The sequence below is a fragment of the Ochotona princeps genome, chromosome 1 (assembly GCF_030435755.1).
Source record: "Ochotona princeps isolate mOchPri1 chromosome 1, mOchPri1.hap1, whole genome shotgun sequence".
Lineage (NCBI taxonomy): Eukaryota > Metazoa > Chordata > Mammalia > Lagomorpha > Ochotonidae > Ochotona > Ochotona princeps.
Window position 1 is genome coordinate 53,523,510 of NC_080832.1, and position 13,703 is coordinate 53,537,212.

Sequence of the window (13,703 nt, forward strand, 5' to 3'; positions counted from 1 at the left end):
CTTTTAATGCTTTCCATACAAACTCAGTCTTCACAGCAATCTATAAACATGATCAACATCTCCACTGTCACTCTTCAGGACAGACAGCCTACTCCATGCTCCTTACCCACTAAGTTGTCCTGCCCTTGATGAAGGGGCAGTGGCTTTGCCATACATGCTGAAATCCATGGACGAGATGATGCAATGCTAGTGACTGTGGTTTCTGGAAGAGAGAGCTCTAACATTGAGGAGGGCCCTTCTGCAGCATTCATTACTCTATCAGTCCAATAATTTAGTCTTACTGGACACTCAGTCTGGGCAAGGCATTGTGCATTACATAGTTACAGTTGGAGCACACAATTTGTGGGGTGGAATGGTGGAAATCTTAAGAGGATCTTATAAATGGGAGTTTTACACTGCTGGTAATGGTTGTTCCTGCTAACAGTCCTGACGCTGCACTCAGCTTGTGTCTAACAGTGCTGAGACAGTCTCACATGGATTAGGCTTCTCAGCCCAGACAGCCATCGTTGGCAGGAAGCCCGGACTCTACCCAGTACACACAGGTGGAGACTGAACAAAGTGGGGGACCAGGGTTCCGGCTCAGAAAATCTGGCTCCACCACCCAAAACGTTCAGTCTTAAGAAAAAGACATGGGGGCCCGGCACGATAGCGCAGTGGTTAAAGTCCTTGCCTTGCACGTGCCAGGATCCCATATGGGCGCCGGTTCTGATCCCGGATGCCCCACTTCCCATCCAGCTCCCTGCTTGTGGCCTGGGAAAGCAGACGAGGACAGCCCAAGACTTTGGGACCCTGCACCCACATGGGAGACCCGGAAGAGCTCTCGGCTCCCAGCTTCAGATCGGCTCAGCTTCAGCCGTTGCGGCCACTTAGGGAGTGGATCATCGGACGGAAGATCTTCCTCTCTGTCTCTCCTCCTCTCTGTATATCCGCCTTTCCAAATCTTTGAAATCTTAAAAAAAAAAAGAATACAGTTTGAACAAAGACAGCCTTTAAAAAAAAAAAAAAGAAAGAAAAAGACATGTACCACACCCTTACCTTGAAATCATAGAAGTTATCGATTAGAGTTATAAATCTCCGAGCTTGAGTCCTTTTTGCCAATGTAAACTGTGGAATGTTTCGTAAAAATACTGTATCGAAATTCTTTGATAGTTCCAAATAGTCACTGGCTCCAAGGGGCTGTCATTAAGATGAAATAAAGGAAATAAAATGAAAATAAATCAGTTATGGTCACCTTTGAATTGGTTTAATTTGAAAACGTCTCTCCATCATGGTGTGGTCTGGGAGGTAGCTCTGGGCTGGTTTTCTGGGCAGTCTAAGGATACTGACTGGGTATTGCTTTGATAGTCAATGTAAGAAGAGTGTGCTGGGGAGTGAAAAAACATTTTCAGTCTCAGCCTCATTAGGTATTTTCTGTTTTTTTTCCTTCTTTTTCCCCCATTTTTTTTCTTTATTTTCGACAGTCTTTACATAGTTAATTAGGGAACAAAGGTTCAAGGGCTACAGGAAAGTGGGTAAGACTATTATTTCCACATTTTCTTTTTCCTGTATCTGGGGTAAAGGGGGAGATAAATGGAGAAGCCCCACCCAGCCTCCCACCCATCCCAGGTCCCTGACATGGGGCATGCGCCAAGGGTCTTGCTCAAGTAGTTTTGATAGTTCAACAGTTATGAATTGCTGTCAGTCTCACCATTCCAAGCACAATGAGGTCACTGCAGAATTCATGTGGTATTTTCTTAGACATTAGGCCTAATCATGGTCTTCCACATTTTTGACATAATGTTAAACATATCATGGTAAATCTTTCCTTTGACTCAACTGCAAAGTGGCACTATTATTCAATGGTGCTATTTTATTTTTGTCTTTTAAAAGATTTATTTATTTTTTACTGGAAAGTCAGATATAGAGAGAGGAGGAGGAGAGACAGAGAGGAAGATCTTCTGTCCACTGATTTACTCCCCAAGTGGCCACAATGGCCAGAGCTGAGCCAATCCGAAGCCAGGAGCCAGGAGCCTCTACTGGGTCTCCCACATGCAGACAGTGTCCCAAGGTTTTGGGCCGTCCTTGACTGCTTTCCCAGGCTACAAGCAGAGAGCTGGATGGGAAGCAGGGCTGCCAGATTTAAACTGGTGCCCATGGGCCCGACGGCATGGCTCAGCGTCTAAAGTCCTCACCTTGAATGCGCCGGGATCCCATATGGGCACCAGTTCTAATCCTGGCATCTCCACTTCCCATCCAGCTCCCTGCTTGTGGCCTGGGAAAGCAGTCGAGGACGGCCCAAAGCCTTGGGACCCTGCACCCGCGTGGGAGACCCGGAAGAGGTTCCTGGTTCCTGGCTTCGGATCAGCACAGCACTGGCCGTTGTGCTCACTTGGGAAGAGAATCATCGGACAGAAGATCTTCCTCTCTGTCTCTCCTCCTCTCTGCATATCTGACTTTGTAATAAAAATAAATAAATCTTTTAAAAAATAAGTAAATAAACTGGTGCCCATATGGGATCCTGGCGCATGCAAGGTGAGGACTTAAGCCACTAGGCTACTGCACCAGACTTCAATGCTGCTATTTTATGCTGGCATAATTACTGTGAAACAGTTTTGAGATAAAGACTATGCTTCAGTATGGAAAATCATCAGAAATTCAGTTTTCTGTAATCTACAGTTATTTTTTAAAGATTCACTTGGTTATTTGAAATGCAGAGTTAAAGAGAGAATGAAAGAGAGAGAGATCTTCTATCCACTGGTTCACTCCTCAAAAGGCTTGTTAATGGCTAGGACTAGGCCAGGCCAAAACATGAACCTAAAACTCCATCCAGTTCTCCCCTTGTGGGTGGCAGTGGTCCAACCATTTGGACATCTTTTGCTGTTTTCAGAGGCACATTAGCAGGGAGCTTGATCACAAGAGGAGCTGCTAGAACTCAAACTGGTGCCCATTTGGGAGGCCAGCACCATTGGAGAGTGACTTAACCTGCTGTACCCCTCTCTGTAATTATTCAAATGCAACACAGTGAATATTGCCAACCTCTTTAGGAAACACCCCAGGGGAGCTTGAATGAGCCCACACATTGAGCCTTATCTCTTGATCCAAGAAGGGCACAGGGCCCCAGGGCCACAAAATGATTCACCCAAGCCACCACCTACAGACACAAAGTGCTTGCTCCCGCATGTGAATTCAACATTGTGCAAGCTTTCTGCAAAACACATTCTTGGGGTTAGGCCTCTTGCCAGGAAATGCCACCTCTACTCGTTCTAAGATATGTGTGAATAGCTGTACTCTGAGCAGCACACCAGGGGCTCAGGCCTGGAGAGTAGCCTAGCCTTGCTGATGTACCAAGAAGACCAGAGACTGAGTGACTTGGGAGTTAGCCTGAGATCCCCAAGGGTTCCTGCATTGCCACGATCACCCCTACAACATAGGGGGCCGAGCCTCCTCAATTTCTGACAGAATCCTTTGACCCACCACCTTGTCCAAAAATGTCTCTCTTACCTGGGGAGTCCTTTGGCAGGAAAAATTATTTTAGCAAGGCCAAAAAAGCCACATTTCTGTGTTCATTCATATAAGCCAGCACTGTGCCAACAACCAGCTGAAACCCGCTTGGGGGAGAAGAATTCCCCGGGAGGTGTGGTCAGGAACACATAACTCCGAGGAGCTGAGTTCTGAGAAGTGGTCCCTTCTCGCCAGAGCAGTTCAAACAAGGACGCAGTGATGGTGCGGCCCAGGCCCAGGCCACACAACCACAGAGAATGCAGAGAAGGACCGGCCTCCTTTGGAAATGTGCCTGGAATGGCCCTTGCTCCCTCTCCTAACCCAGGGTCCAGGAGGACATGACTGCTCGCCTCGACCCTAGACCCAGGGCCTGACCTCACCTCTGCCACGCAGGGGCTCAGAACCTCATGGCTTTGTTGGTGATTTGGTGGGAAGTTCTGATTGGACTCTGGGTCTCTTCCGGGGTACCCCACTGTTGAGCCTGGATGGACTAGGGAAGCTAGAAGGGAGGGCTTGAGACTGCCTGGGTTTGATTTCTCATCTGTCACTCATAGCTGGGAACCTGGGGCAAGTTAAGAATCTAAGTTTCTCAGTTTGTCATCTTTAAATTGAGAACTTGATTCTGGTGCCACAGGATAAATGCAATAATACAATACAATAATACAATTAACATGTATTAACATTTTCAAAAAAGATTTATTTATTTTTGTTGGAAAGGCAGATTTACAGAGGAGAGACAGAAAGGTCTTCCATCCTCTGGTTCACTTCCCAAGCAGCTGCAATGGCCGGAGCTGAGCCGATACAAAGCAAGGAGTCGGGAGCCCCTTCCGGTTCTCCCATGCAGGTGCAGGGTCCTCAGGTGCCCATGTGGGATCCCAGCAGATGCAAGGTGAGGATTTAGCCACTAGGCTATTGTGCTGGGCCCACATTTAACATTTTGATTTTATTATTTTAATTTTATATGCTTTGGCTACCTTGGTATTTATTAGTTGGAGCTCAAATGATTGGTTAAGAATAGGCCTGGTGCAATAGCTAGTGGCTAAGTCCTCACCTTGTGTCCACTAGGATCTAATACGGGTGCTGGTTTGTGTCCCAGCTCTTCCACTTCCCATCCAGCTCCCTGCTTGTGGCCTAAGAAAGCAGTGGAGGATGGCCCTAGTCTTTGGGACCCTATCCCTGAGCAGGAGACCTGGAAGAAGCTCCTGGCTACTGGCTTTGGATTGGCTCAGCCCTGGCCATAGTGGCCACTTGGGGAGTGAACCAGCAGACCAAGATATTTTTCTCTGTATCTCCTTTCTGTAAATCTGCTTTTCCAACAAAAATATATTGTTTAAAAAAGAATAAATGTCTTAAGGATGTAAAGAAATATTCTCAACAGGAAATCAGCTAATTTTGCTCCATACACCTAAAACCTTTAATCAACCTTTTCTTTTTTGTATTTGTCTGACCACCTAAGGCTGTGGAATCACCGCAGAACAAAAATAATTCCCCAGAGAGGGAGGGAGGGAGGGAGGGAGGGAGGGAGAGAGGGAGGGAGGGAGGGAGGGAGGGAGGGAGGGAGGGAGGCAGGCAGGCAAAAACATGGATCTTCTTGGAAAAGGGTAACAGTTTCTGAGCTGCCTTATTGAGATCAGTTAGAATTCACTGCCTCAGCTTTTGTAAATCAGATAGCATATGTAAAAAGAACGTAAACCCTCACATCAGGGATGCACTTATGTATAATTAAGCTCACTCGTTATGTGCGGACCTGATTCCTATCAGTACAACTACCTGCCCAAGGAAAATTATTATAGAAGCGCAATGAAGTGCCTGGGGCAACTGAAGATCAGAATTCTGCCCACTCAGCTATTTTATACATTATATACCTTTGTTGGTAGGTTCTGCATTTGCCTTTGTATTAGCAAACATCTCTTTTCCTCCTATTTCTAAGGCAATTATGCACCCATTCACATAGAGAAAACACAGCTTAATATAGTCATCTCTGTCCTTCAAAAAGAAGTCACGGTGGAAATGTGGAGTTGACCTTTAATGAGTAGAGTTTAGGACAAAGTTCTGGAGATAGATAGTGGGGACAGTCATACAATGCCAGAACCCTAAAACAATGGCCCAAACGGTAAATTTTATGTTGTATGGTGCTGGCTCACGTGGTAGGGTTTCTGTTACACACAAGGGAGACCTGGGTTGAGTTCAGTAACCCCAGCTCCGAGGCATTATCCTAGGGGAATGAGCCAGCACACAGGAGCTCCCTCTGTATCTGTCTCTCATTTTTAGGCTTATTTAGTTGTTGTCATTTATTTGAAAGACAGAACAACAGAGAGAAACACTTCTTCCATTGGCTGATTCACTCCCTAACCAGGAACTCCAGCTGGATTTTCCATGTGAGCTGGAGGGACCCCAGTATTTTAGCCATCATCTGTTTCCTCCCCAGGATACACATTAGCAGGAAGTTGGACTGGAAGTGGAAGCAGGACTCTATCCTAGGCTTTCTGATATAGGCTTAATCCACTGTGTCACAATCACCACCCTATTCCAAGACTTCCGAATGTTTACTTGTGTGAGTAAGGATTCTTTTTCAAATTGGTTTCAGATTATCATGACAAAGTCTAAATCAAGAACTGCATTTAGGCATGTCAAGGATCAAACCTATTCTTTTTTAAAAAAAACATTTTAAAATGTGTTTATTTTTTATTTTAAGTGGCACAAAATGAGAAAGAAAGAGCAAGCTTCTGTCTGCCGGTTCACTCCCAAGATGTCCAAAACAGCTAGGCTGAGCCAAGCCAAAGCCAAGAGCCAGGAATTCAATTTGGGTCTCCCATTTGGGAAGCAGGGACCCAATTACTTGAAGTCAATCACTACCTCCAAAAGTGTGCGCTAGTGAGAGCAGGAACCAGAAACAGCTGGGTTCAAACCCAGGCATTCTGGGGTGGGATGTGCACATCCTGTTAGTATAACTACTAGATATTGATGAGACCATCCACCTGCTCGCCTGGTGCTCAGTCAGGGAATATTACCATGCACTGATTCAAAATTTCTCTAGAAATTTATGAGAATTTTAAACCAATCTGAAAACTTTTGGTGAAATGAAGAAAGCCTCTTTGGCATAGTCTGATTATACTACTGCTCCAGCTGTCCTCTGCATTACGACTTTCTAGCCCTCCACTAAGACATAGAGTTGACCTCAACAACATGAAGCAAGGGGGCCCGGCCCGATGGCTCAGTGGCTAAATCCTCACCTTGGACATGCTGGGATCCTATGTGAGTGCCAGTTTATGTCTGCCTGTTCCTCCTGGCTGCTCCACTTACCATCCAGCTCCCTGATTGTGGCCTAGGAAAGCAGTAGAAGATGGCTCAAAGCTTTAGGACCCTGCACCAGCGTGAGAGACCTAGAAGAAGCTCCCAGCTCCTGGCTTCTGACTTCAGATCAGCTCAGTTCTGGCTGTTGCAGCCTCTTGGGGAATGAACTAGTGGATGGGAGATACTTCTCTCTGTCCCTCCTCTCTGTAAATATGCCTTTCCAATTAAAAAAAAAAATCTTGAAAAGGAAAGAAAAGAAAAGGAAAGGAAAGGAAAGGAAAGGAAAGGAAAGAAAAGAAAAGAAAAGAAAAGAAAAGAAAAGAAAAGAAAAGAAAAGAAAAGAAAAGAAAAGAAAAGAAAAGAAAAAAGAAAAAAGAAAATGAGGCACGGGTGATAACTGGCCAGTCCTGAGTTTAGGTCTCAAGAGGTCTAGCATGCTTCTGCTCACTCTTCATTCTTTATATTTTTTTGTTTATTTACTTGCAAACAACTAAATAGAAACAAAATGATCTTCTATCCATTAGTGCACTCCTCAAATGCCTGCAGCAGCTGGAGGCTGGGCTAGACCAAAGCCAGGACGCAGGAATTTAACCCAGGCCTCCCAGGTGGGCAGCAGGGACCCACTCACCTGAGTCATCACAGCCACCTCTCTGAGTGTGCGTGAACAAGACACTGCAATTGGAAGAGGAGCCAGAACTGGAATCTAGGCACAGTAACAGGGGATGTGGACATTCCAAGGGGCATGGCAATTGCTGTGCTAAATGCCCACCCCTTGCCAGGCCCAGGCTAGCCTGCTGGAGGAGAGGACAAGAAGGACAGCTCACTTCAAGAGTGTCCTAGGCCAGCACACAGCCAAATGGCCTCCCTACAGGGGACAAAGCACAACCACAATCAGCAAAACTGAACACAGACACGTACATGACCACAACAGGGGTTAAAGGAGCCGACCTCTAGACTAGGGAACGATAATAAATGCTTGCTGTTTGACGACAATGAGCTTTGGGGAGAGTTAGTGGGTAGAGATAGCTAACTGATACAGTATACTCACTATGGTGAGGTTTACGAGAAATTTTTAAAGTCATCACCTTGAGAAAAATATGATCTAGCTTTTATACCTAGGGATTACATAATTTTTACATAATTGGTAAGCATATGTAAATAAATGTATTGTGATTTATTTTATGTTCATTTATTTTTCTGATCAGCTTTGGAATTTTTAGGTATCACATAAAGTACAACACGATTCACTATGTATAAGAACTAAAAGAAATATGTATTTATAAATTTGTATTTTAAAGATTTGTTTATTTTCATTGGAAAGTCAGATTTTACAGAGAGAAGGAGAGACAGAGAGAAAGATCTTCCATCCATTGATTCACTTCCCAAGTAGCTACAGTCGTCAGAGCTGAACTGATCTGAAGCCAGGAGTCAGGACCTTCTTTTGGGTCTCCCACAAGGGGGCAGGTCTTTGGGCTGTCCTTGACTGCCACAAGCAGGGAGCTGGATGGGAAGTGGAGCAGCCGGGAATAGAACTGGCACCCATATGGGATCCTGGAGGATGCAAAGTGAGGATGTAAGCCACTAGGCTACTGTACTGGGCCCCTATATATATTTTAAGGTTATTTTGTTTTTTGTTTTTTAATCTGAAAGGCAGAGTTTACAGAGAGGAGAGACAGAGAGAGAAAGAGAGGTCTTCTCTTCACTGGATCACTCCCCAAATGCTTGTAGTAGCCAAGCTGAGCTGATCTGAAGCTGGGAGCCAGGAGCTTATTCTGGGTCTCCCATGTGGATACAAAGGCTCAAGTGCTTGAGCCATCCTTCACTGCCTTCCCAGGCCACAAGCATGAAGTCAGATTGGAAGTGGAGCAGCCAGGACTCAAATCCATATGGGATTAAATCCAGAATCAGAGTGCCTGGATTCAAGTCCTGACTGGATTCCATTTTATTGTTAGTATACACCCTGAGAATCATCAGATACTGGCTCAAGTAGGCCGTCCTTACCACCATATGGGAGACCTAGGTTGAATTCCTGATCCCTGGCTTTGGTCTCGGCCATCCTCTGGCTGTTGCAGTAATTTGAAGATTAATTAATTGACAAAATCTCTCTCTCTCTCTTTCTTTGTCTCAAGGCTTTTCAAAGGAAGGAAGGAAAGAAAGAAAAGAAAGAAAAAGAAGGAAAGAAAGAAGGAAAAAATAAAAGAAGGAAAGAAGGAAGGAAATTAAAAAAAACCAGAGTGACAAAAGTGTGTTAGACCTCTTGAAACCTAAGTGAGAACTAGAAATCCATCATTTTTACCTTGCTCTACTGGCCATGGTAAGTTACAAGGCCAGTCCAGACTGAAGAACTGGACAGCCTTCTTACTGGAGTGCTAGAAAGTAGTAATACAATACAATCAGATTATGCCAGAGAGGCTTTTTCTGTTTCTCCAATACATACTACACATGAGAACTAGAAAAAAGAAATTCTGGGCAGGTGGTTGGTCTAGGTTCCGATGCCTATGTTGCATACAGGGGTACTTGGCTTTTACTGTGGACTCGTAAGTATAGTTCCCTATTATGTAGACCACAGAAGGCAGCAGAGCTGGTTCAGATAAGTATGTCTTTGTCACCCATCCTGGAGACCTGAATTAGATTCCTGGGTCCTGGCTTCAGCCCCTCCATGTGCCACTGAAGAAGTGAACTAACAATCAGGTGCCTTTCTCTATGTCCTCCCTGGCCCTCCATATTCCTCAATAAACACATGAAAACAAAAATTTTGATGTTAGAATATTATATGGCAGGCCCAGCGCGATAAAGTAGCAGTTAAAGTTCTTGCCTTGAATGCACCGGGATCCCATATGGGCACCGGTTCTAATCCCGGCCGCTCCACTTCCCATCCAGCTCCCTGCTTGTGTCCTGGGAAAGCAGTTGAGGATGGCCCAAAGCCTTGGGACCCTGCACCCGTGTGGGAGACCCGGAAGAGCTCCTGGCTTCGGATTGGCTCAGCTCCAGCCATTGCGGCCACTTAGGGACTATCAGATGGAAGATCTTCCTCTCTGTCTCTCCTCTCTGTACATCTGCCTTTCCAATAAAAATAAAATAAAATAAATAAAAAGTTTTTAAAATAATATTATGTGGCATGCTTATAGAACGCAAGAAGATAGGATCACCACCCAAAAACAAAACAAAACAAAATGCAGAGACCCACAAAGAGTAAACTTACTGACAACAAGAGGGAGCTGGCTAAGACTAGGACTGACTGCAATTAGATAAAATTTTAAGTGCAGCCCAAGGGGAAAAAAAGGATATAAAATTTCAATAGATAATTCATGGAACACAAAATATAAAAAGTATAAGTAGCTACAAGTAAATGAAAAATAGTATCAAATTCAAAAAAGAAGCTAAATAAAGAATAAAGGAAGAATGACTATCATTTTCCACATGGAAACTTCGCAAAGAAAAACAGATTATACTACTAAATGCTTGGTAAGCATGTGGGGGGTCAGTCATTGCTGCTGGAAGAACCGATATTTCAGTTGTTTCAGAAAATAATTTGTTGTCTTGTATTAAGAACCCTCCAAAAGGTGTAAAATTCACCCAGTCATTCCACTTCTAGAAATCAGTCAGGAAGAGGTGGTCGGAAATCCAACCAAAGGCCACGACATTTAGCACGTGTGGCCACAGCGCCACTTCAATGTCTAACGGAAGAGTGACTCGATACATGAAGATGCTTTGATAACAATAAAATACCACGCTGTCAACAAATGACAGTGCTTGTGAAAAATATTTCATGACACAGAGACAAGCTTATGACAAAAGCATAATGCAAAATGCTACATAATTATATTAAGACACATGTTTTACTCAGATGTATGAGCAAAAGGCGTGATTACACAAAATTTTTATATTTAAATGGCCTAATTGATAGAGGTATGTTTCAGGATAATTATTTTTTACTTTCTCTGTATTTTCCAAGAGGGGAATAAATATTGTGACAAAGAGTAACCCCCAAGTGATGCAATGATGCAGAGAATCAATGCTGAGAAGCTTCATTAATCCAAATACAGTAGAGTTGTTATGTTTTTATTTTTCCTGAATCTTCTCTAATAATAATGTAGCATTAATCTGTTATTAAATATTCAACATAAATCCATATGCTAAAGAGCTTAAGGAACTGTAAATCTATTCAAACTTGCCAGCCTCATCTACTTCATCATACAAGCCTGGGAGTGTCAGAAGGATCCATACCGTGTTATTCAACTCAGTGTCTCTAGCCCATTGCTCAAGTCTGTACAATGCATAATTATTAAATAAATGAAGACACTAACACCAAGCCTTATTTAAAATCAATTGTAACCCTGAATGCTTAGGAAACATGAAACACTGTACTAAATCCTCCAAGAACTTTGCGAAGCACAGAGGAAACACATGTTTCCACCCTTGAGGCCACAGTAACATACAACTAAAGTGCCGGCACATGCTATTTATGACGGCTGCAAATATTTATACTTGTGTCTCATGTTAGTTGATCCTCCTCTGTAAGTAAGCCATAGCATAAGACATTTTGAAACCATAATTAGCATTATGAATTCATGCATTGTTCCCCATGAATAATTAAAGCATATGATTACTTTTGAGTACTAAATGGCACTTCAGTTAGTAGCATCCTTGAGTATGTTATTCTAGCTCAGAATTCAAGTAGCATTGTCTAATGCAGATCCTTCTTATGTTCGATAATGATGACACTTTCCATCTTTCTACCTGAGCAATTAAAAAGTTTAATAGTCTTTGATGTGGCTGGTTACCTGAATAATTTCCCATGCAGGGACAATTAAAATCCACTTACTTGGTGGTTTGCGCATTCTCGACTATTGTTTGCAACTCTTTGTTTCTGTGGAAACCTGATGGAAACTTAAAGAATTGTAAATCTATAATAAGTTTGCAAAGAGCATTTGTTTTCTTTAATCACCAGGAATATACAGCTGGATTATACATAGCACAGTTTCTCCAACAAACTTTCAGGATAAGGAGTTCGCTGGCTCCCTTCTTCCCATCCTAGCAGAACTGGCATCGCCTGTCTGCCTCAGTTTTCAGCCTAACACAGGGAGAGAGGATCCTGCTCGGGGCCACACCAATATGATACATACACGTGAACCAGCAGGCTGCCTTCTGCCCTACAAGGAGTGGTTGATCCACTTGAGCATTCATTCACGAATGAGCTGTCAGCCTGAGTCTCTTTCTTACGGCTTACTAATGCTTGCTCTGTCACTGTTATTTCGGTTCAAGTAGGACGATTATGATTTCAAGCTCTGTCTGAATTATACTATCCTGAGGGTTACCCTTTATCTGTGTAGACTCTTCTTTACAAAGCCTGTGTAGTGATAACCTGACAGCTCCTCATTAAACAAGTATGTGTGGCATCCTGCTTTGTTTACACAGAAATGACAATACCTCCTATCTTAGACAAAGAAGCACCTTAGAGGGGAAAACGCTTGAATGGAATTATGATAGATGCACCCTTTTCAAAACAAACTGAAAATACCATAGAGATTGGTGTTAAACAACTTATACGTGCCAGAGTCCAAACTACTAAATAGAATTGGAGAAACAGAGGGCTGAAATGTGTGGATTTGCAGAGTAAATAATTTGCCAACATTCATATGGTATCTTTCTTAAGATGAGAATCCTTAATTATACAGAATCCACAGCTCTCAGCTGGGAAGTAGCTCACCACTTGGGAAAACACTATCAGCTCTTACATAGTCGGCCTCAGAAAGGAGTTCTTCAAGGTGCTGAGCCAGTTCCACTACTTGACTTCTCTAGTCTCAATAGCCAAAATCTCCCAGGCCTTTGCTAAACTTGCCATCTCTTATTAATGACAATACTCTAGAGATGTGTGGGTGTTTTATTTTTAACTGAGAACTTGCAGAAACAATGGTTTAACCCCCCCCCCCCAAAAAAAGACAATAGTAGCAAATTTGAGGAGAATGTGCCCTCCCCTCCCCTATTTGACCAGCTCTGTGTTTGAAATAAAGAAACAGCCAAACTCTGGAGATTCTAATTTTGGAGCTCCTGGAACTGATGCTCTCCCCAGAACACAAGCCACATTAAGTCAGATCTACTCATGTGGAGCCTGCCATGTGGAAGGCTCCTGCACTGTGCTGGTTCCTGGGAAACTTCTGGTTTGTACAAAGACAGGATAGGAATTCAACAAGTGGTCTAAAAACATTTGCCTTCTAGCCTGTGGCACAGAAAATCAAAATGAAAACCAACCAACCAAACAACGTGGCAACAGGTTAAGGACACAGGGTTATGACACTGTGAAGAAGCGAAAAATCACCACCACCACCATCATCACCATCATCACCAGCAGCAGCATAGTCACTATTAACAAGCAACCTCGCATGTCAGCACCAGTTCAGTTCCAAGGCAATACATAAACGCTGCAAGCCCATCTCCAGAGGTGGGGATGAATCTGTGCAACTGGTAACTGGAACTTGAGGAAAGTCAGCTATCAATTTTTTACTGACGATGAATCAGACTAGGATGGAATGTTCAATAACTAAGTTGACATTGAGAATTCGGCAGGGGGGAGGATAGTTAAAAATTGACCCTTTTGGAAATAGGATCAAATGGGTTCAGCCACCACAGCAGAATTAACAGGGTGAGTTAGTATAGCTCAGAGCTGGCCACTCAGAAAAACATTCCCTGATTCCCCCCTACCCCGCCAATTCTTCCAGGATTAGAAAGTCGAAAGTCCCGCCCAAGTACTACTCTACTCAGCTGTCAGTGTAACTGCAAGGTGAGGGCTGGTCAGCAAGCAGCCTAGGGTCCATCAAAGACACAGCTGCGGCTCTGATTTGTGAGGCTGGGACGAAGAGGGCAAGGGTTGCTTTGACAGGCCAACCATGGCTTGGACATGCTACTCACCCTGGCTAGACCCTCCTGCT

General features: G+C 43.7%; 1 protein-coding gene across 2 annotated transcripts in view; it reads right to left on the reverse strand.

Annotated features, from left to right (window-relative positions):
- The window catches only part of AFG1L (AFG1 like ATPase), a 187,153-nt gene that overhangs the window by 3,064 nt on the left and 170,386 nt on the right, over nt 1-13,703 (reverse strand). For both annotated transcript variants that reach the window (XM_004580338.4, XM_058660044.1), the window contains one exon: nt 1,036-1,176. In XM_004580338.4, the coding sequence (XP_004580395.2) occupies nt 1,036-1,176 (141 nt within the window). The remainder of the gene's footprint in view (nt 1-1,035; nt 1,177-13,703) is intronic.